Source organism: Sapajus apella, unplaced genomic scaffold, assembly GCF_009761245.1.
Source record: "Sapajus apella isolate SASKATOON/1434 unplaced genomic scaffold, GSC_monkey_1.0 scaffold18, whole genome shotgun sequence".
In the NCBI taxonomy this organism is placed as follows: domain Eukaryota; kingdom Metazoa; phylum Chordata; class Mammalia; order Primates; family Cebidae; genus Sapajus; species Sapajus apella.
Genome location: NW_022436958.1, coordinates 22,896,031 through 22,919,164, shown reverse-complemented (window position 1 = coordinate 22,919,164; position 23,134 = coordinate 22,896,031). Strand labels below are relative to the sequence as shown.

Genomic DNA, 23,134 nt, shown 5'->3' with positions numbered 1-23,134 from the left:
TCCTGCCTCAGCCTCCGAGGTAGCTGGGATTACAGGCATGCACCACCATACCCAGCTAATTTTTTGTATTATTAGTAGAGATGGGGTTTCACCACCTAGCACTGTTCGTTTCTTGAACTCCTGACCTCAGGTGATCCGCCCATCTCGCCCTCCAAAAATGCTAGGATTATAGGTGTGAGCCACAACACCCAGCCCACTGTGGGGTTTTTATTTTTGACAACCTACAATTAATATTCAGTACTAAGATAGTATCACCAAGGTCAAAGAATGTGATCAGTCTTGTGAAATCAGAACAGTAATTCCTAAAATTTCATCATCCTGCAGTAGGCTCCTACAGGGAATCAATGAGTGTATATAAAAAGAAATTAAAATGCATATTAAAGTGTAGCTTCTGTAGGTACAACTAGCATCTGGAAATGGGAGCAGGCTTTTTGAAATACAGGTGTATAAAATCTGTTGGCTCTGGAAATTCTAGGACAAGTAAAATTTTCAAATGGGAAACTTTGAATTTTCTTTTTTAACTTGTATTTATTCTCATCAATGCCAATTTAGGACTTTTGAAGGGATTAAGGAACATGAAATTGCTAAGAATGTATTTAGAGCATATGAGATAATTTTTAGAATCAATATAAATTTTTATCAAAATTTATATGATCACTAAGTTAGAAAACATATCCAATAACCAGTTCATTAAATTTAGACAATGTGTACCCCAATTATGTCCTGCATATAATTCCCTGGAATGTTAAATTATAATTAATTAATTTTAAATAATGTTACAGGTTATTTCTGAAATGGGCTAATTGTGGTAGTTAAAAGCAATGTTTTATTGTGCTGTTCCACATGTGAAAATAAATTTTAGAATGGAAATTATTGTTAATAATAATGTTACAATTGTGTCACTATATACTTTTTAAAACACTTTATTTAATCATGGCAAATGAGAAAGGGCGAACACCTCTCTATCTTATAGAAGAATAGTTATTATTTACTTAAGATCATTCAATAAATGACTGTAATCTGGAACTAGCCTTATGTTTTCTGACTGCTGATACGTGATTTTTCTGCTATTCAGTCCTATATTTATTTCAAGTTAAGTATTATTTGTAATTGCAAATATTTATAAAGCTCTTCAGGCTATATGAGTTTAATCAACTTGGTTTACTGAGTTGCTGTTTATTTAGCATTCACATTTTACAAATTACTATGAGAAACTTTATCAAATCATATTAACTTAAGACATGAAAATATATATGATTTTATACTAAATAATTAAATTTTTATATTCAACCTTTGGTAACTTTGTGCTTATAACTTCAATTATTTGATTCCACTCAAACACTTTTTACTCAGTTTATTTTATTATCTGAAGTTATCATAACTTTTCCTACAGGAAAAAATTAAGAGAATACAGCAAATCAGAATGGAAAAAGAACTTCGAGCTCAGCAAATTCTAGAGGTAGAATTCTTAAATTTAATATAATTAAAGTAATATAGCCATATATTTTAAAGTCTGCAAAAATAAAAATTTTGCATGCATGTTTTCTCACACAAATTAATATGTTTGTCAGATATTCTCTTTAAACATTCTGCATAGAGTAAAACTTTATCTGAGCCTTATTTAGTAAGGTAATCTAATCCTAACAGTAAAGATGTACAAAATGAGACACAAGAGACAGGAAAACTTGTGAGCAGTCAATAGAGTTGTCATAGGCCGGACACGGTGGCTCAAGCCTGTAATCCCAGCACTGTGGGAGGCCGAGGCGGGTGGATCACGAGGTCAAGAGATCAAGACCATCCTGGTCAACATGGTGAAACCCCATCTCTACTAAAAATACAAAAAAATTAGCTGGGCATGGTGGCGCGTGCCTGTAATCCCAGCGACTCAGGAGGCTGAGGCAGGAGAATTGCCTGAACCCGGGAGGCAGAGGTTGCGGTGAGCCGAGATCGCGCCATTGCACTCCAGCCTGGGTAACAAGAGCGAAACTCCGTCTCCAAAAAAAAAAAAAAAAAAAATAGAGTTGTCATAAAGTTCATGTACTAAAATGTTTTACTTTTATAAGAGTAAACAACAAAAGAAAAATCATTAGGGCTTAGACGACGATATTTACTTTTAATTTAGAAACAGATGTTTACAGAAGTAAACATTTGAAAAGTAAAAGTAAATTTTAAATGTACAAAGTTTTATCAGATTGTTTTTCTGGTTTCTAGCATATCCCTCTTCCCTGCAAACTGATTAGAGTAGAGATAGAGGACACCTATTGGCAACAGCAAAAGTCATAGGTAAAAAACAGCAAAGGAAAAGTACAGGAAAACTTCATCTAGCATACATAGGAACTGAAAAGCCTGGGAATACCCTATAATCTTTCATTTGAATAGCAAGCAATTTTCAAAACCTTAATAGCCCAAAGGCATTACTCTTTGGAGTGGTACAGTATAATAACTGATGTTCAAAATAATTGCTCTGAGTCATCAAGAAAATGCCAAATTATGTTTAGTGTACTGTGTCTAAGCAGGTATGTCTCGAAAGTATTTCCAAATAAAATAGTGAAAATAAACTTTTCATGTTTAAAATTATTACAACTTCACCACCATTCAGAAAACTGCTGCTTTATAGAACAGTTTATTCCCTGAGGGCTCCAGATAGCTGAGGTTTTCTATGTTACAGTTGTATTCCTTCTACAAATACATACTTTCTTACCCATTTCAAATTAGTTTTTAAAAATTGAAAATATTTTCGTAAACTGACAACCGCTAGGTAGTGATGAAACTTCTACACAGTTAATGACTTTTAAGATTTTGAAGCTTATGTTTGGTAAATAGAGTGATCTTAATAGACTGTGCCTCATGAAAGATAAGATTACAAGTTTTCATTCTGTTAAAAAAAAACACCTTGAATTTAACCACAATATACAGAGATAGGGAAAATCAGACTTAATATGCGTCATTTAATAGGTATATACCAATGATTAATTTCTTTATCTCAAATTTTCAAGTTTTAAAAATTTTAAATAACATTAACATGTTTATTCTGAAATATTACTAATTCTTGAAATAATTTTTATCTATCAGTTAAAATCCATTATGTTTTCTAAATTTTTTACAGTTTTAAAATCAAAAAAACAATATGACATAAAATCATTTTTCTGTGATTAAATTTTACGGTAAAATACCATAAACACTCAATTATTTCAGACTTTTAACAAAGCTTGAAGAAGAAAAGCTGCCATATTCTTAAGAATCTAAGAAATTTTTGTGTATTCCAATGCTAATCTATAAATTAGAAACAAAATTATTATGTTAAACATAATGTTAACTGGGGGGAAATCTGTAATTGTCTACATATATGTTACATATTGTTTCGTACGTTGAGAGACGTGTAGCTTCATTTCAAGTTTGAGATTATTTGCAAGTTGTAGTGGTGCTGTTGCATGACTTTGAGACCTGTTTTGCATGCACAGGCTAAAAAGAAAAAGAAGGAAGAAGCGGCAAATGCCAAATTATTGGAGGCCGAGAAACGAATAAAGGTTAGTTTAGATGAGAATCAGAGTTTTTATTTTTGAAAAATAAAAACTATACATTATACTAGCATCAATTTTATGAAAAAAAAAAGCTTTCTTCAACATGACTGTCCAAAAATATGTTTAGCAAATACAACATGTATATAATACATGTTTTTATATGTATGTATATTGTGTGTGTATTTTTATTTTATTATGCAGGGTTTCTTGTAATGCTTTGAGCTCTTTAAATAGGAGACATCAAATCAGTAATGCAAGTTGTTACTTAATACCTGTATGTAGTTTTGCTAGATAAGAATGACTCCACCAAAACTGTTTTGTGTGTTATTTATGTTTATGTTTATGTTTAGACATGGACTAGATATGGTATGGGTATGTTTATTTTTGTGTCTCAATCTGATTCCCCACTTTATAACTTTTTCTTTGTTAATATTTAGCAACTGTTTTATCTATTAAAAATGAAAAGCCTATAGAAACAAAAGCCAAACTTCCTCAACTGTTATTTACCAATAGTAAAATTAGCTTGTTTTAATTATTTTAATTTCAAGTGTTTGGGGTGTTTTGTTCTGATTTCCTGGCATGGTGTATAAGAGAGTTGTCCCCATCCTCCCCAACCCCATTCTGCCATCCACCAGTAACTTAATACTGAAAGAGGGTAGCTGGGTGAGCCTACTAGTACTGGAAACAGCCACCACAGTTACACCTTGTAAAGCCAGGGAACTGTTTATCTCTTACATAGACTCTCTGTGTTTATTTTTTAAATTTCTACCTTTTCATGTCTACCCTTAATGTTAATTTCATCCGTATTCTACCTTTATAAAAATACTGAGATTGGTGGCATTCCTAGATGGTTTGCCTTAAGCCCCATCCCCTTGGAACGGTGCTCTGAATCATAGGTGGACAGGAAAATTTCATACTAATTGCCTAATTTTTGTCAATTTCATTCATATGCAGTGTATAGAAATGAAAAATGATGTTAATTATAGAGTATATTTGGGAGCTTATATTCAGAATGGAGAGAGTTCTAAGCAGCTAGATTTGAAGGTTGCACCATAATGTATTAAACTGATTAAAAAATACATATGTGGGTTATATCTGATAGGTTCTGACCATCTAACTAGTTAGTTAAATGAATGTGCCTTTGAAGTGTGCTGTTAGTTCAGTCATTCATTAAATTTTAAGTTAAAATTACTACTGAAGAAAGATCCTTCCTACCATGTTTACCATATTATACAATTTCTATTAAGTGTTAGTTAGGTAGAGGCATACGAAATTGAATTTACATTTTATAAGTAAAAATTGAATATTGGCCATTTCATATGATTCACCCTAATGGAAGACTATAGAATCTCAGAAAGGAACTTTTAATACTTTTAGCATGTTCTAAATCTTCTCTAAAAATCATGTATTAAAAGTTTCTTATTTTTAAGGAAAAAGAAATGAGAAGACAACAAGCTGTTCTTCTGAAACATCAGGTCTGTATACATATAGTTATATATCTGTTGAATGTATATTTTATAATATTGCTTAAACCTATTTGGGGAAAAATCTTCAAAATATTTTCTTTAAAATTTCTGATATAATTTCTGCTTAAGTTTTTCTTTCATCTTACAGTTTATTGCCTTGCTTTGGTATTGGTGTCTTTTTGGGGGGTTAAAATTGGTTTTATGACTGTGATTTCTGTTTCATAATGTTGTGCCAACTCTTTCTACCAGGAGTTGGAGAGGCATAGACTAGATATGGTATGGGTATGTTTATTTTTGTACATCTAACACCGCATTGTGATTTGGTTGTGATATGGTTGTCATAGCAATGCATAAAGTGTAGCACTGGCTGCTGTCATATTACATACTGCTGCATGGCTTTACAGCACAGTGCATTGCATACATCTGCTTGTCTGTCTATAAAGAAGTATGATGCATCTCCAATATTTTACATTGAATTGTACCAGCCTTAAATAAGGCTGCTCTCTAAAAATTTACATTACTGATGTCACAGAGAAAGTTGGATCACTATACAATTAGATATTATTATGACCCATATTCTCCCATCATTCTAGATGCAAAACTGCCATTGAATACAGTGGGAATTTTGAGTTTGCTTGATGAGAGAATATGAATTATATTCTGGTTTCATAGACAAATTTTAGAAATAACTTTAGAAATCTCCCTTTGGGGAAACCAAATGTGCTTAAACAAAAAAAAAAAAACGATTAAATATTTTAAATATGTGAATTTTTTTAATTTTAAAAGTAAAATGAGATTATCAAATAAAACTAGTGCTTATCTTATTTTCATACTGTGCCTTTAAGATTCCACCTGTTAGCCCATGGTGCAGGTTTTGTGGCTTTAAATAGTACATCAGGTGGCAGACATCAGTAAACAGGAATATCCCATTTCATTGGTGTTCTGTATGAAATAAGACTATTTAACTAAATTGATATTAAAAGCCTTAAAAAAAAATCCTCTAATTTGTTGGTGGCTTACTGGATTTACAAAATGATTTTGTCCTTGAAATAAAGTAACCAACTCTAAAATCATAAAGTTAAACTATGAATCAATTTCTTCCTGACCTAAAATTTTAAGAGCAACACAACCTTTAGTTTAATTGGCCATAGTATTTTGGTTTTTCTAATAGCAGATGTAAGGTAACTGACCTGTTCCAGCCAACCATTATGCTTTTTGTTCTGCCAGCTTTTGAAGGAGCATCACAACTGACCATAAGTAAATCTTGTATGCTTCTGTTTACACTGTCTCCATGTTCATTGCTTTACCTTTTTGCTTTTGATTGTTCTTGTATTTGCTTTCTAAACCTGAACTAAAACATGCACAGACTGGCCATTCTTGTCTTATATTTAGTATTTACTGTGACTTGTCTATAAAAGCTAAACATGCTATACTGAGTTTTTGTTTTGTTTTTGTTTTTGTTTTTCTATTGGAAAATCAAACTGTTAATTGTGGTTGAGTTATTTTCCAAATTTTATCTGGCCTCATAGGAACGAGAGCGAAGGCGACAACACATGATGCTTATGAAAGCTATGGAAGCTCGTAAAAAAGCAGAAGTAAGTGTATGTTTCTAGAAAAATATTACCTTATAAAGTAATACTTTTTCCTAAAGCATTGGCTCTTCTAAATATACGTTTTTCAGAGTATAAGATTTGTTATGACTTACTGGCTTTCATAAGCAAAGCAAAAGTTTAGAGATAGTAACTAAGTGTTAGAACATAAAAGAATGTAGGAAGGATTCCAATGTATGTGTTGGTTTTCCTGGCTAAGATTTTAACTGTCTTTTTTTAGTGTGGTAAATGACATTGGTTTAGATAAAAGTAGCTATTTATTACTGACACAGAGTTTCACAAAACTAGTATTACAGCATGCCTAGACAAGTCCTATATGTCCTAATTCAAACACAAATCATTCCGACCCTGGATTTCTGCCCTAGGAATTATTCTTTAGCATTCTCTATGTAAAATTAGATCGAAGTATTTTTCTTAAAATAACTTTTAACAGATAATTCAGAATAAGAAAATTACTGCAGTACATAAGAATGGGCGTATTTGGAGTTTAATAGAAATCACTTAAAGGTTAAAATAAATACATGTTATAAAGGAATAACATTCTGTATTAAAACAGTTGAATACAGTCATTATACTGGGGCTATGGAGGTTGAAAAACACAGATTCCCCTGCTGGTTCTGCCACCAATTTCCTTTATGTTTTCAGTCTACTTCTTTAAAATTGAGATAAAGATACCTACCTCCTAGGATTATGGGATTATCAAGTGAGATAGGCATTTAATAAGTGAGAATTAATGAAAATGACACTGTTTGATCTAGAACTTGGGAGGCCTGTATTTCCATATTTTGGTCTCAGCTCTAGCTTAAATTAGCAATATAGATAGATATTGGGTCTGTAGAGAAAATAGGTGTATTGTTTTGGAACCTGTGCAAAGTAGCCAGATTTTCTGAATTTGAATTCTGATTTCATTACTTGCCAGCTATATGACCTTGGGCATGTTATTTAATTTCTTTGTGATTCATTTCGTCTAGAAAATAAAGATAATACTAATTTCTGTTTCCTAGAGTTCAAGAGATGATTAGATGGACATGTGTCTCTGTGTGCGTAAAGTTCTTAGAACAGTGCCTGGCACCACATAGTACTTAACCACTGACATTACATATGTGTAGAATAGGCTTAGCAAGATGCATCACCAGGGTTGTGAACTACTGACATAGATTACCTCTTTGCATAGACTTAACATAGCTTGTAACATATATTACAGTGATCACTTTCTGTGACTTTTTTTTTTTTTTTTTTTTTTGAGATGGAGTCTCGCACTGTCACCTGGGCTGGAATGCAGTGGCACGATCTCGGCTCACTGCAGCCTCCACCTTTCAGGTTCAAGTAATTCTCCTGCCTCAGCCTCCTGAGTAGCTGAGATTACAAGTGCCCGCCACCATGCCCAGCTAATTTTTTGTATTTTTAGTAGAGACAGGGTTTCACCATGTTGGCCAGGCTGGTCGCAAACTCCTAACCTCGTGATTCACCTGCCTCAGCACCCCAAAGTGCTGGGATTACAGGTATGAGCCACCACGCCTGGCCAACTTTTCTTAAAGCTTATGGAAGTTTTACTCCAACACTTTTCCTGCCGTCTTTTTTTCCCTAACCTTTTGATTATCCAGGCCTATTGACACCCTCTATGCCTAACATAATAATTGAATCTATCTGTGCATGGAATTATAACCACAATTTCTGAAAAATCACAGGGAAAGAGAGAGGTAACATATTCCGGGAATTGGCATGGCTGCTCTCTATTCCCTTATGGAAACAGTACAGTGAAGGGAAGAGTAAGGAACGGGACTAATTAAAAGCCTGAACACTGAACCTAATTCCCTCAGTGTGGCGAGTTGGAAATGGAGGGACCAATTAATAACCCAGGAAAAAGATGTAGAAAATCACCCAAGAGACAAGTTCTTCCCTACCAATTCTGGGTTTGTTTGTTTTTAATCAGAAGGAATAAAAAGAACCGGGGCTTGCCATTCTGGTTTTTCCTGGCAGGGAGGAAAGCTAACCAAAATAACACAGAACATTGTCTTCAGGCATACTAGGATTCATTAGAAGAGAAGATCCAGTAAAATAGTAAGAATGAGATCATCTGAGGGAGGGAATGCCCAGGTGAAAGAGGCACCCCAAAGGCCTCAAAGACGTGAACTCTCCTTCTGGTTTTTCACATTTGCCCACTGGGGCCTGGGGACAGTGGGAAAGCTGCAACAGAAAGGTGAGAAAGATCTGAGTTGAGTGGAGGATGGCAGCCATGGGAGAAATAACACTGATTAAAATTAGGTATTTTAAGAATCCTTCAAAGCCTAAGAGCACCTCTCAGAGGAAAAGGATATACTCTTGACTAAATAGAGTGAATCCACTACAGTTCTTTCAATAAAACTGAGAAGGAGATACCAGAAATCTGGTGCAGCTCTCCCTTTCCTAGCTACATTTGTCCTGAGCAAAAAGAAACAGAAGTACAATAGAGAATACTCACTCACAAATCTGAAGTATGTATAAGCCGAAAAACAGGAAGCAGATAAAGGGAGAAAAGCTGAAGGAAAATTAACCCAGCTATATTGGATCAATACAAGTTATTAATAGGTTTGCACATGTTAAGCCTACGTACTTTGAAAATAAATGGCAAGGCAACTGTGTTAAAATATTAAACCAGAATAAAGCCAATAAGTGTATATGCACATGATGTAATGAGTTAAATCCTAATAGCTGAAAGAGCCTGGTTTCTCTGTTTTCATTATTGCTTTCCTCAGCACTCCCTATACATTCTCCACAGAGCAGCTGAAGTGATCTTTTCAGAAAGTAAACCTGACACTATCCAGGGGCTTCTCACTGCAATTACAATAAAGTTCAAACTCCTCACCATGGCATTCTCCCACTGACTTCTGCCTATCACTCAGTTTTACATCATACAATTTGTCCCTTATGCACTATATTCTGGTTATTTTTGTCTTGCTATTATTCCTGAATGAATAGTCTGTACTATTGCTGTTTTTCCACCAAATATTCAGATGGTTCCTATTTGTTGTTCAGTCACCAATCAAATGTTAGCTATTCACAAAGGCCTTCCCAGCAGGAGAATCACTTGAACCTGGGAGGTAGAGGTTGCAGTGAGCTGAGATTGTTTGCGCTCCAGCCTGGGCGGCAAGAGCAAAACTCCATCTCAAAAAAAAAAAAAAAGACTTTCTCAGAACACCTAATTTTGCTTTTTCTTAGACCCCACCCCATTCGTTCATCTTATTGTTTCTGGGCTAGTTTCTCCCAGAATATAAGATCTATGAGGACAGGACTCTTGTCTGTCTATACCATTGTATTGCCAGTACCTTGATTAGAACCAAGTAAATTGGAGGTGCCTAGAAAATTGTAAATGAATGAATAAAGTAAAATTAAAGTGATTGTGACAGAACTAAAATATCAAATTAAGTACAAAACAATTATTAAATTATATTACTATGTTTTCTATGTAATTATCTTTATATGATAGTAAAATCTTTTAATTTTATTTTACTCCAGTTGGTGTTCTTATGTTATAGTCAAACACTCAAGGAACTATTATTCTACAATGCAATAACATATGCCACAAATAATCCTCAATCAGAACGTTTCAAATAATTTTATAGGTAAAATTGAGTTCTTAAAATGTTATCGGCAGGGCAAGGTGGATCACACCTGTAATCTCAGCACTTTGGGAGACTGAGGCAGGAGGATTACCTGAGGTCAGCATTTCGAGACCAGTCTGGCCAACATGATAAAACCCTGTCTCTATTTAAAACTACACCACACAAAAGAAAGGCCTGGTGACATACTCGCATAATCCCAGCTACTTGGGAGGCTGGGGCAGGAGAATCACTTGAACCTGGGAGGCAGAAATTGCAATGAGCTGAGATCATGCCACTGCCCTCCAGCCTGGGTGACAGAGTGAGATTCCATCTGACACACACACACAAAAGTTATCCTCTGATAACCATAAACCTGTGAACAGGTGTCATGGACTGGATAATTTTATCAGTCATTTTGATTTTAAATTGTGTTCCTCTAATGCAGGGGTCCCCTGGGCCTCGGACCAGTACCTGCTCCTGAGCCAGATGCCAGAGCTTGACCTCCTGCCAGATCAGTGGCAGGATCAGATTCTCATAGAAGCACAAACCCTATTGTGAACTGCTCATGCAAGGGATCTAGGCTGCATGCTCCTAATGAGAATCTAATGATGATGATCTGAGGTGGAAGAGTTTCATCCTGAAACCATCACCCCCACTACCCGACTCCTGTCTGTGGAAAAACTATCTTCCATGAAACTCGTCCCTGGTGCCAAAAAGGTTGGGGACCACTGCTCTAATGAATGGTGTCAATAGATCTGTGATCAACTAAGTGTTAATTTTTCAAACTACTAAGGTGTGCCCAGGATTAAATTAGATACTGTGGGAAAAAGAAAAAGAATATTTAAGATGCAGTAATCATATTAGAGAGATAAAACTGAACAGTGTAAGTAGTTAAGCAAATGCAAGGCATATTTTTAATGACGATCAAAACTTTCACCCAGTCTTACATAAACCTCAGTATTAACAAAGCATTCCTATATGTACTTGCCTATTTCCTCATTATTACTTACCATGCACAAGATGTAACTAGTGGAATGTCAATAATGGGCACCCTGTAGCTTCATATTCTGCCACCTGTTACCTCCTAATGGCTCCCAAATCTGTAATAATTTTCTGTTATTACCTATTTAAAGAACAAACTTTATTATAAAATGAAGGCCAAATAATACTTAGGCAAGAACAGTTCAAAATTCTGAATTGGCTCATACATAACCCTGATTATAAATGTTAATACCTTTAGATCTTTAATTATTAGACTATAAAGAAAGAAAACTAGGATTAAAATGAATGTTATGAATAATGTTTAATGAGTAATGAAGTTAAAAAAACAAATTGCTTTCACTGTGTTAAGTAAAAATCTCCTACAGTACCTGAAATTTTTCTAAGAAACTCCCCACACCTATCAAACTAAGGAGGTAACACAAACACTACTTGTGTGATTCTTTGTGTATACTACACTGATCTTTTGGATTTAGTACTACCTCAATATATTTTTTCACTAAAAAACTCTCAAATTTCTATTGGTTTTCAAGTTGTTAAATCTAATTTTAATAGTTTCTCCTTTATATAAATATATAATTAGTAAACAGAATTCTCAGATTTATATACATTATCTCATTATCATATTAACATTAAAGGGTCATTAGTATATCATCATAGTTCATAAATATTTTCATAGTGTAAGAAATACTAATCTTTATCCTCATGAATACAAAAAGCTTATTTCCTAATTTAATATGAAATATATCTGCTTTCATTGTTACTAATCACCAGAAACAAGGCTGATTTAAGGAACATGAGAAAGTAACATTTAACTCAAAATCTTTTGTTTTCATTATGAAAACTTCAAACTATACCAGTCACAAATTTAAAATCAATTTACTCATATTAACTGAATAATCAACCATGGTAATATTAACAGTCTTCTGCATGTCCCCCGAAGGATCAGTAAACTGTACAAGGTTGTTAAACATGCATCTATTACAGAATGACTGCGTCAGCACTTCAGGAGACAAAGCCATAAAATGGAAGAGAGTTTCAGGTTTCAGAAATCATCTAATAAACAATTTGAAAGCAGAAAAAAATATATACTCTCCTAATGATTCAAGTAATAAGGAATATTTTATAATTGTATATTTACACCAGTCATTTAGTAAAAAAAAATAAGTAGAATTGTACATGTAGACAGTTTCTAAGCAAACACATTTTTGGTTGACAAAATAGTAAGTATACTTAAACAATACTTATGCAAATGTACTTGATTTTAATTTTAAAATTAAATTGCTTTTATAAACAAATGTTATTTTTATATTAACAATTTAACATTCAGCACCATAGGAAAGATAAAAATTATTTTAAGAAATTTTTTAAAATTCAGGGGCCAGGCATGGTGGCTCACACCTGTAATCCCAGCACTTTGGGAGGCCAAAGCAGGCAGATTGCCTGAGCTCAGGAGTTCGAGACCAGCCTGGGCAAACCGTGAAATCCCATCTCTACTAAATTACAAAAAATTAGCTGGTCATGGTGGCGTGTACCTGTAGTCCCAGCTACTCAGGAGGCTGAGGCAGGAGAATTGCTTCAACCCGAGAGGCAGATGTTGTGGTGAGCTGAGATCACGCCACTGCACTCCAGCCAGAGGGACACAGTGAGACACCATCTCAAAAAAAAATATTCAGCAGAGTGTTAAATGTCACATAAAAAAGCAGGTTTTGGAAAACATTGTTATTTATATTTATTAAAATCTTTAACTCAAGAATTAGAAACATTTCAATTTTAACTTAGGAGACATTTATGTAATAATAGCTATCCTACATAATATTTAAAGATAGTTTATCTAAAGTAAGTACAGAATAACCAGAATATATAAAGAGCTCAACTCAGTAGGAAAAAAATCTGACAGTCCAAGTTAAAAATGGGCAAAAGACCTGAATAAACCAAAAGAACACATACAAATGGCAAGGAGGTATAAGAAAAGGTGCTGAACATCACTGGTCATCAAAAAATGTGTATGAAAGCTACAATGAGACATTATCTTACCCTAGTGAAAGTGGCTTTTATACAGAAGACAGGCAATGACGAATGCTTACAAGGATGTGGAGAAAAGGGAACCCTCATATACTGTTGGTGGGAATGTAAATAAGTACAGATATTTTGTTATAAATGACTTATAATCCAAGAGCTCATATTTATTTCAACATTTTCTGTATCTGGAAAACTGGGTGGGGATAAAGGGAAAAAGGCAAAAAAAAATTAGGATGATGTATGCTAATTTGCTTATAATTATAGTTAATCTAAAATCTACTTTAGAGCTACATTTTGTAGACAGTCTAATTTATTGTCCTGAAGTTTCACCAGTATTAATGTAAAATATGTTTTAACTTTCTTTTCATATTAGGATAGGTTTAATCGCTTTTTTCTCTAGCAAATCAAAGGCCTGACCTTGCAAAATCACAAAATTTCATTGTAAAATTCTATTATCTGGCAGAGCAACAAAATATAATATTATAGAAATTAGATATAGGTTCATAATATGGCAACTTACTTTGTCAAGAAAAGGCTAAGGTTAAAAGTGGAAGAATAGATTGTTCTTCTGAGCATTATACTGAGTCTAGCAGTGAGGGTACTATACAAATTTTCATGCCTTTATATTTGGCCTAAAGTAGCACCGCCACTTTAAACTTTAGTTTTTGGCAAAATTATTGGATAATAAATCTGCTTAATTTTTATAGGGGAGTTGTCTGTTTGCAAGCATATCAAATCACAATACATGTTATATGGCTAAGAAATTAATAATGTCGAAGTAAATGTTAGAAATATATTTTAGATAGTTTTAAAATTTCTAAATGTAATCTAAATGCATTGAATTCCACTTTTGGATTCAAGGTTTGTATATACTCTTAACTAAAATGGAAGAAGATACCTGTTATGTTTGTCCACAGAGTAAAATATTTAAAGTGAAGAAAAAATTGCCTATTGAATACATTTAATGACCAGTTCAAAATGATACCTTAATTTTAGTTTGTGTCATTTGAAGAATTAATCATTTAGCAAATTTATAAATACTCAAATGTTTTTATATGCCATACCATATAGTCAAATATTTTTATATGCCATACCATCCATACCAAATGTATCTGTTACAGCCATATCACAACTGTAGTCAGAAGTAAGAACAATACTTAGACTATGAAGACCAGTGGGAGAGGAAAGTTGGACTGATACAGGCTGAGAGTCAAAGAGAAAGATAAAATCATTAAAAACTTTGTCTAGGTGTCCAGGGGAGAATTGAATAGGTCCGTGAAGAAACAGGTGAATGAGTTATTTCCCCTGCCCTCTAGACGAGGCTTATACTTGAGTGAGAGAGATCAACTTTAAACAAACAGTTGCTACACAGTACAACAAATGCTGTAGTAAGTTGTATGGAAGCTCAAAAGCAGGAAGTACAAAATGTCTGAAGGCGTTATGGTAAGGATTTAAAAAAAAAACAGGCTTTATACAGACTTTTTGTGAAGGAGGAGGAACTAGGCATTCTAGACAATAGGTATGGCGTATACAGAGGTACAGTATTGTGACTAAACAAGACCTGGGAGTGGGGTACAAAAGAGGATGTTAGCCATTTTACCCTCATGTACACGCCGTCTTGGCTTTGGTGTTGCTTCATTCACCATTAATCATCCAAGTAGTAACTTCAAAGGGGTTGTGCTGTCTTCTCCACACAGGTGTGTCATACAGTGTGGCTGGAACATGGGAAATCCACTGTGAATTTGTGAGATGTGAGACTAGAACTTGTGTGGAGCTAGACTGTGACAGGTTTATATGGCATTCTAAATATTAGTTGGTGGTTGAGGGGACCTTGGAAGCTCTCGCTCTTTGAGAGTCAACTTGCACCAAAATCACAGAATGTATGTTAGTTCTATACAATTCATACTGAATTGAGATACTACACATTTTAATTAAAGTATGCCTGACAGTAAACAGTAATAAATGTTTGTCTTTAACTGATAAAGGTCACACCAATTTCTATAATTTCTTGGAAATCTCCATTTAGTCATAAATATCAATGTCACCTTTACATTATATTCCATATTATGCTTTTTTAATTGGAAAAAAGTATCACCAGCTAAAATTCATATAGTCCAAGAATATAATCTATCTTACGGCATTCAGTGCACTCTAGCTTGTTGCCCATGTATCTATGGAGTGTGTATGTACCTCTAGGATTGCTACCAGTGGGAAGTTGGCACAGTGAAGAGAACATCAGTGTCACATGGGTTTTCTTTCTTTTTAAAAAGTAATAGTAACCATTTTCAACACTTTAGTAACTAGTAGTCTCAATTATTATATTTATAATTGTTGTTATAAATATAATCATTAAGAGGTCTGGGTTAGCTCTATGTAAAGCCATGTCACTTAACCATGACAATATATTCTGAGAAGTATGTCATTAATCAATTTCGTTATTGTGCAGACATCGTAGAGTAGCATACCCAAAGCTTAGATGGTATAGACTGCTACACATCTAGGCTATATAGCATAGACACTGCAGTATGTTCAATTCTTGATTGACTAAAACATCACGTGGCACATGAGTGTGGCAGAAAATTTTGCAGTAGCTTCTTTGAAATTAGTAAGAGATATTTAATATGCTTTTTTCTGTTAGTGATCCTAATTCATTGCTCTGGTGAGGAACCAAAAACTTAAATCTTCCCTTCTTTGGAAAGTTCTTAGAGCAACAGTTCATGTGTTTAAGAATCAAAATTTCAATTCTTGGGGAAAAAATTATTCTACCAGTGACTCTGCTGCCCTTTTGTCAGGGCTAGTAGCAGGAAAGGTAAAAGAAGTTAATTTGCAAAAGAAAAATGAAGACTGTGAAAAAGGAAATGACTCCAAGAAAGTTAAAGTACAGAAAATACAGTCTGTCAGCCAGAATAAAAGCTACCTGGCTGTAAGGCTGAAAGACCAAGATCTGAGACAGGCAAGACAACAAACAGCACAAGCCTTCATCCATAATTCTATGTATGGGCCAGGAACTAACAGGACTACAGTAAATAAGTTCCTGTCTCTTGCTAACAAGAGGTTACCAGTAAAAAGGGCTGCTGTCCAGTTTTTGAATAATGCTTGGGGAGTCCAGAAAAAACAAAATGCCAAGAGGTTTAAAAGACAGTGGATGGTCAGAAAGATGAAAACTAAGAAGTAAATCAAAGCTAAATGAAGAATCTGTATGTATGGAATTTAATAAATCATTCACAAATCATTTTAAAGGAAAAAAAATACTGCCTAATAATTTGATTTGAAAATCTGTACCTGCATTGTGGGACTATTACACGTTAATTGTGTATATCTATCTTTTGTTGTTAGACCCTCAGAAACTGCTTTTTGGTTTATAACTAGTAAAATTAATTATAGAACTTTTCTGATGTCAACATAAGCTTCCTTATCATTTGTCCTCCCAAAATGTCTGCATGAATCAGTAACCCAAAAATTCAGAGGCAATATAAAAATGAACAGTAACTTGTGCATGTCATATAAAAAGGCCCTGATGATCTGGCCTCTGGCTCTCATAATATTCAGCAACTGTTCAACTTGCAACCTACACTCCAGTCTTGAAACTGCTGGCAATTTTTCTACTCTCTGGTCCCATGTTCCTTCCCACTCCTCTCTTTCTCCCTGTTAGCAATTCCCTTCAGCAGCAGTCAGGGTACTCACTTACCAGTGATAATTAAAATGGAGATGATTAGAATATGGGCATAAATAGTAATAGAGTACAGAAAGCAATGAGTGCTATGTTAAAATCAGAGTTAAGAGCTGTGAGACGTAATAGAAACTGGTAGTGTTTAATTAGGATTTAAATATGCAAGATCGGAAAAATGAACTTTTTGATTGGCGTGAACCAATATAAGCAACTAAGGAAATAAATATTCCATGAGGAATAGCAAATTCTAAACCTACACAGAAAAAAAAATGTGAGCAGTGAGATTAGAAGAGTGTGGAATTCAAAAGTAAAGACTTAGACCTTATTTTGATAGAAAACTAAAAGACTTTTAATCAAGGAAGAGATGGAATCAGCCTTACAAAAGTAAACCAATTAGCAATATGTGGCACATGTGCAGTAGTAGGTCAGAATTGACTTACGATTCTACTGTTGTCTCTCTAAATAAATGAGAGCTATATTTGAGATATGATGATAAAGTAATGATAATGATACTATAATAGAAAATCTCTTCACTTCCTCCAACAAAAAATCATTCCCTACAACAGACAAGTCAGTTATTTCCATATTATTGCCATTACCAAAACATTTTTAATGCTTTTGAAATTGCCTTCAGAATTGATTTTACATTCTCTTTAAACGTTGTTTATGGTGATGAATAATATTTTTCTTTCATCACAGGTGCTATCTTAAGACTAGCTAATTCGCTTTGAAAGAACTGCTTTTGCAAATTCAAACATGTTACTTCCACTTCCCTGCTGTAAATCCTTTGCTTCCTGGAGCCACACTAAAATTTGTGCTGATAACTTTATTTAGTAAGATATGTAGTTGCCAATGTGCATTTTAAGTACCTGCTTTTATTAATAAGTATTTTATTCTTATAACTTGGCAAATGATTGAACAAATTTTGAATAACAGAATAGTCTAGGTTGAATCTAATATTGATATTAATTATATACAGTCAAGATTATTTTGAAAATCAGAGAGTAAGATTAATGAAAAGCAAAATAATACATTGTTGCTATATAATTCTAAGTTTATCCCAACATATACAATGATTAAGAAGAATATGTGTACATTATTTTCTTTTTAAGGAAAAAGAACGGTTGAAGCAAGAAAAACGTGATGAGAAAAGATTAAATAAAGAGCGTAAACTAGAGCAAAGAAGATTAGAATTAGAAATGGCAAAGGAACTAAAGAAGCCTAATGAAGACATGTGCTTAGCAGACCAAAAGGTAATTTATATGTCATGCACACCATTTTATTAATTAATTTTTCCAGTTTTCTTACCTGATTTATTTGCCAGAGCTGCTATTGCGAAAGCCTTTCATTTTTAACTATAGCAGTGAATTTCCAAATCTAGGTCAATTTGCCTTTCCTAGATAGCTACCAGTAAACCTCTCTGGATCTCTTATGCAGGTAATGGCAATTTTATTGTTTGTTTATTTGGTTGGTTGGTTGATTGGTTGTTTTCAGACAGGGTCTTACTCTGTCATTTAGGCTGGAATGGAGCAGTAGCAGGATTATAGCTCACTGAAGCCTCAACTTCTCATTCCCAGGCTCAAGTGATCCACTCACCTCAGTCTTCTGAGTAGCTGGAACCACAGACACTTGCCATCATGCCTGGCTAGTTTTTTGGTTTTGTTATTTTAATTTTTTGTAGAGACAGGGTCTTCTGTTGCCCAGGCTGGTCTCCAACTCCTGGGCTCAAGTGATCTAACCACCTCAGTCTCCCAAAGTGCTGGGATTCCAGGCATGGACAAATCTTAACTCCTTCCCACATGCCTACAGATATTTAAATAAATTAGGATTTATAATCTATGACCTACTTCAGTGCTTTCTTTCTTTTATTCTTTACTTATAATTTTTTTTTTGAGAGTCTCACCCTGTTGCCCAGGCTAGAGTGCAGTGGCGTGATCTCAGCTCACTGCAACCTCTGCCTCCTGGGTTCAAGCAATTCTGTTGTATCATACGCCTCCCAAGTAGCTGGGACCACAGGCACCCACCACCACGCCCAGCTAACTTTTGTATTTTTAGGAGAGACGGGGTTTCACCATATTTGTCAGGCTAGTCTCGAACTGCTGACCTCAGGTGACCCACCCATCACAGCCTCCCAAAGTGCTGGGATTACAAGCGTGAGCCACTGCACCCAGCCTGACCTATTTCAGTGCTTTAGGTGGCCACCCTTTGAACATGTTTACTGCATGCTGGTACTATGCTAAGCACTTACTTGAATTTTGTCATTTAATCCTCAATACAATCCTTTAGTGTTGGTATTTTTTCCCATTTACACATGAAAAAACTGAGACAAAAAGATGTTAAGGAACTTGCCCAAGATTATACAACTAATAAATGGCAATTTGGATTCAAACTCCAGTTTGTTAAACTCCAGAGCCTATGCTGTTTATCATCCTGAAAGCCAAGAAACTGTGTCCAACCAAAGTACCTCATATGTGTTTTGTCTTCCATAGTGCTTCACAGACATGTAATGTTGCTGAAATATAAAAGTATAAATTTAGAAAGCTTGCTGTAATCTTGGCAACCAGCATAATTTCATATACTTTTGAGTAGAAATCAATTATGTTTTGACTGTAGTTAAGAAGATGGTACTTCCAGAAAAATATCAATAATGCATTTCATCTCTATATTATTATACTTCATTAGTAGGCTATGTACTTATGCAATATTCAAATGATATGCAAGTAATTATTGTCTATTGATTTATGTAAGCTCTTTTCTAAAGTGCTTAAAGCAAACTTTTAGTATCCTAGAATGGATTGAACTATATTAACATTCTATTTACTTAGCATAAATGCTTCTAAATAAAAATGAGAATATAGTTAGTAGTTTTAGTCATTTGGATGTTTAAATTTTCCTAAGCAGAGAATGGGTATATAAATTAGTTAACACATTTAATAAGCTCATATTGATCAAGCTTTCTAAATCCTAAGTGAGCTTCATTTTCTTGTATCTTTTATATTCATTTAAATTCATATGTACTATATCAAGTATGTAAGTCCATTTTGAGCCATATTTTTATTAGCTTAGCTTTGTTATGTAAATGTTTAGAATTATGTAGAAATGTGATGTTTCATGTGGTTCAAGAAAAAGGGAGAGTGAGGATTATTGGTTTTCAGGTAGACTATACAATATTTGTATGAGATCAGCTATTATCTGTAGTTTTGTATTTCCATACAGTATTAATAGAAAAAGCCTTCAGTTGGTTACCTGAATAAATGCAGGATGGAGAAATATTTTTAAACTAAGGCCAATTCAGATAAATAGAAATATTTATGTCACTTTTTTTTCAATTAAAATTTAAAGTACTTTTTTAGGCTCTCATTCACTGGCAAAAATGTTTTAAATTTAGATTACCTATGTATTGAATTTTTAAAATGTTGGTGACAACTAATACTGGAATTTAGTCATTAAAATGTTAATATGTGAGCATATTTGAGAAATAGCAACAGAGACAGCTAATTTTAATACTGAAACTCATAAATGTTTTGCCTAAATACAGGGAAACCTAACGACCTTACTTGCATTATAACTGGGTTTATGTACAGGGTCACGGATTCTAGTTATGTGGACCTAGTTATTTGTCTTCATTCATTAGCCACAGATGGTACCACTTTCTCCAACCACAGAGCCCACAGATACATACTGTTTGTTTCTAAGCTACAAAAAAAAGTATGATTTTTAAATACGTCATCATCATTAGAAGAAATTGATGTACATGCCCTATAAGTATGTCCATGGTAAAGTACTTTTGAAATGTTTGTATTTTATTTAATTTTTGCTCCAGTTATATAATCTGTGTTTTGTTGATATGGATATGTCAATTGATTTAATATGCAAGTTGATTAAAATTAGTGTCTCTTTTGCAAAGATCTAAGTTCATAATTGAATTCAACCAAAATTTATTGATGGTTGCTTACTTGTATGATGATACTTACTTCAAGATGCTATGCTTAGTTCCATGGGGGTTACAGAAATGCCCCCAGATAATTTAGAATCCCAAAGGAAGCTACTGGTACAATACAAGAGGAAAAGAAAAGGTAGCAGCTTATTTTACTTTAGAAGATATGAAATCATGGCTTTTTAAAAATTAAGCTATTTTTACTTTATTTGTATTTTATTTTATTTTTAGCCTTTGCCAGAGTTGCCTCGTATTCCAGGACTTGTTCTCTCTGGAAGTACATTTTCAGACTGTCTCATGGTGGTGCAGTTCTTACGAAACTTTGGTAAAGTTTTGGGCTTTGATGTGAATATTGATGTTCCAAACCTGAGTGTTCTTCAAGAGGGATTGCTAAATATAGGGGACAGCATGGGTGAAGTACAAGACTTGCTTGTGAGGCTCCTCTCAGCTGCTGTATGTGATCCAGGTCTAATTACAGGATACAAGGTAAAAAAAAACAAAATATAAAATGTTTTAAATTTGTGCTGTCAGTGCATTGGTAGATAGCTTTAGCATATTAACAGAAGATTATGTAGATTAATCTAATTTTTCCACCTAATGTCTCACAAAGTTAAATGTAGATTTGTGTCAGGTTATACTGTGTACAAAGAAAACCTGGTTGTAAAGCTTAAGGAATGTAGACCATTCTCAAATTACTCTTTTTTCCTCTAGCTGTAGGCAAAGACCAAGGTGATTTAAGGAAATACTTAAGTGATATTCATCAACAACAGAATGCATAATTCATAAGGTCACTAGAACTTGTATGTGCCTTCTGAAATTATGCCTTGTTCTCTCTCAATCACTCTGAGTAACTGAAGCTAATCAAGGCACCTACAGACCAGAACGTTAAGACCCTGTGCTATTCAGTGGATCCTCAATAGGTCCATATTTATCTTAATTCCAAATACAGTATACATTCCAGGGAGCTTTGCTCTAGGTAATATTGTGGAGAGAGAACCTCTCAGATGCACCTGTGTTTCTTCTATCTCCCTCAGTGTTTCCCTATTTATTTTTCCTCATCAGCAAAACTTATGACACCTTAAAGGTAGAAAACATAATACTGTTTTTGATCCTCCCCACTCTGTCATTCCTGATAAAATGTCCAGATAAAACCTGGGAAAAGGTTGATGTTGCTTTTATAGTCATGGAAGGCTTGATAGGTAATTTAAAACTTCTGCTACCCATGAATTTGCATACTCTTCTCCCTGCCTGACTTGGAACCAAGGATTTGAAGAGGGAAAAGAAAGATACAAGTACTTGAATATTTGTCTGTCTTAACTATTGACCATTTTTACGTCTCTTTCATTTAAAAAAAAAAGTGAATAAAGCCCTTGTCGGTAATATCTTGATCAAATAATATAAGTATTTTTAATCTTATTGTTTTCATGCTATACATGGTTATGAACAATACTGATAAAAATGCCAAACTTTTATAGGCTAAAACAGCTCTTGGAGAACATTTGCTGAATGTTGGTGTGAATCGAGACAATGTTTCCGAGATTTTACAGATATTTATGGAAGCCCACTGTGGACAAACCGAGCTTACTGAAAGTCTGAAGACCAAAGCTTTTCAGGCTCACACTCCAGCACAGAAAGCCTCAGTCCTGGCTTTCCTGATCAATGAACTGGCATGCAGCAAGAGTGTGGTCAGGTGAGCATACGCCCCGGCTTTTCCATGATTTTCTTCCATTTTGAATTAGGCTAATTACAAAATAATACAAATTAATTATAGAAAATTGGAAAGTTACAGACTAGCAAAAAATAAAAAATTTAAATTTTACTTTATATTTAGAGATGGCCACTACTAATATTTTCATATATTTCTTTGTAGTTTATTAAAAAAAAAATTGGATCATACTATGTGTCTGTAACATGTGGTCTTTGTCATCCATTTTGTTTAATAATTTTCTTAAATCTTTATACATAATTATTTTTATATTTTTACTTGCTATGGTACCAGAATGTGGTACCACGGAACTTTTTTTCCTTAGCATCTATTAAGTATAGATGAACACCTGATTTTGCTTAGTTGCCATTCATAGAATTATGTAGTCACTTTTTATTTCGTTGTATGCTAACACAATCCTATTCATTTATCAATGTATTAATTTATATTTTTTGTAAAGTACTTGATCTTATTTAAAAGTGAAAGTGAGTTCTCACTCTAGTAATACCAATACCGGCCAGGCCCAGTGGCTCATGCCTGTAATCCCAGCACTTTGGAAGGCTGAGGGGGTGATCACAAGGTCAGGAGATCGAGACCATCCTGGCTAACACTGTGAAACCTCA

The 23,134-nt window shown here is 34.1% G+C and overlaps 1 protein-coding gene across 26 annotated transcripts in view; it reads left to right on the top strand.

Moving 5' to 3' along the window:
- BAZ2B (bromodomain adjacent to zinc finger domain 2B) overlaps nucleotides 1-23,134 on the top strand; it is a 432,513-nt gene that overhangs the window by 343,064 nt on the left and 66,315 nt on the right. For 18 of the 26 annotated variants that reach the window (XR_004271241.1, XR_004271240.1, XM_032286284.1 and 15 more), the window contains 8 exons: nucleotides 1,394-1,459; nucleotides 3,462-3,527; nucleotides 4,952-4,996; nucleotides 5,237-5,269; nucleotides 6,517-6,582; nucleotides 17,982-18,122; nucleotides 21,038-21,292; nucleotides 22,282-22,496. Coding sequence is in view for 24 of the 26 variants with exons in the window: in XM_032286284.1 (XP_032142175.1) it covers nucleotides 1,394-1,459; nucleotides 3,462-3,527; nucleotides 4,952-4,996; nucleotides 5,237-5,269; nucleotides 6,517-6,582; nucleotides 17,982-18,122; nucleotides 21,038-21,292; nucleotides 22,282-22,496 (887 nt within the window). In the remaining 2 variants the exon portion in view is untranslated. The remainder of the gene's footprint in view (nucleotides 1-1,393; nucleotides 1,460-3,461; nucleotides 3,528-4,951; nucleotides 4,997-5,236; nucleotides 5,270-6,516; nucleotides 6,583-17,981; nucleotides 18,123-21,037; nucleotides 21,293-22,281; nucleotides 22,497-23,134) is intronic. The other 8 variants (XM_032286286.1, XM_032286298.1, XM_032286300.1 and 5 more) reach the window with 2 other exon arrangements.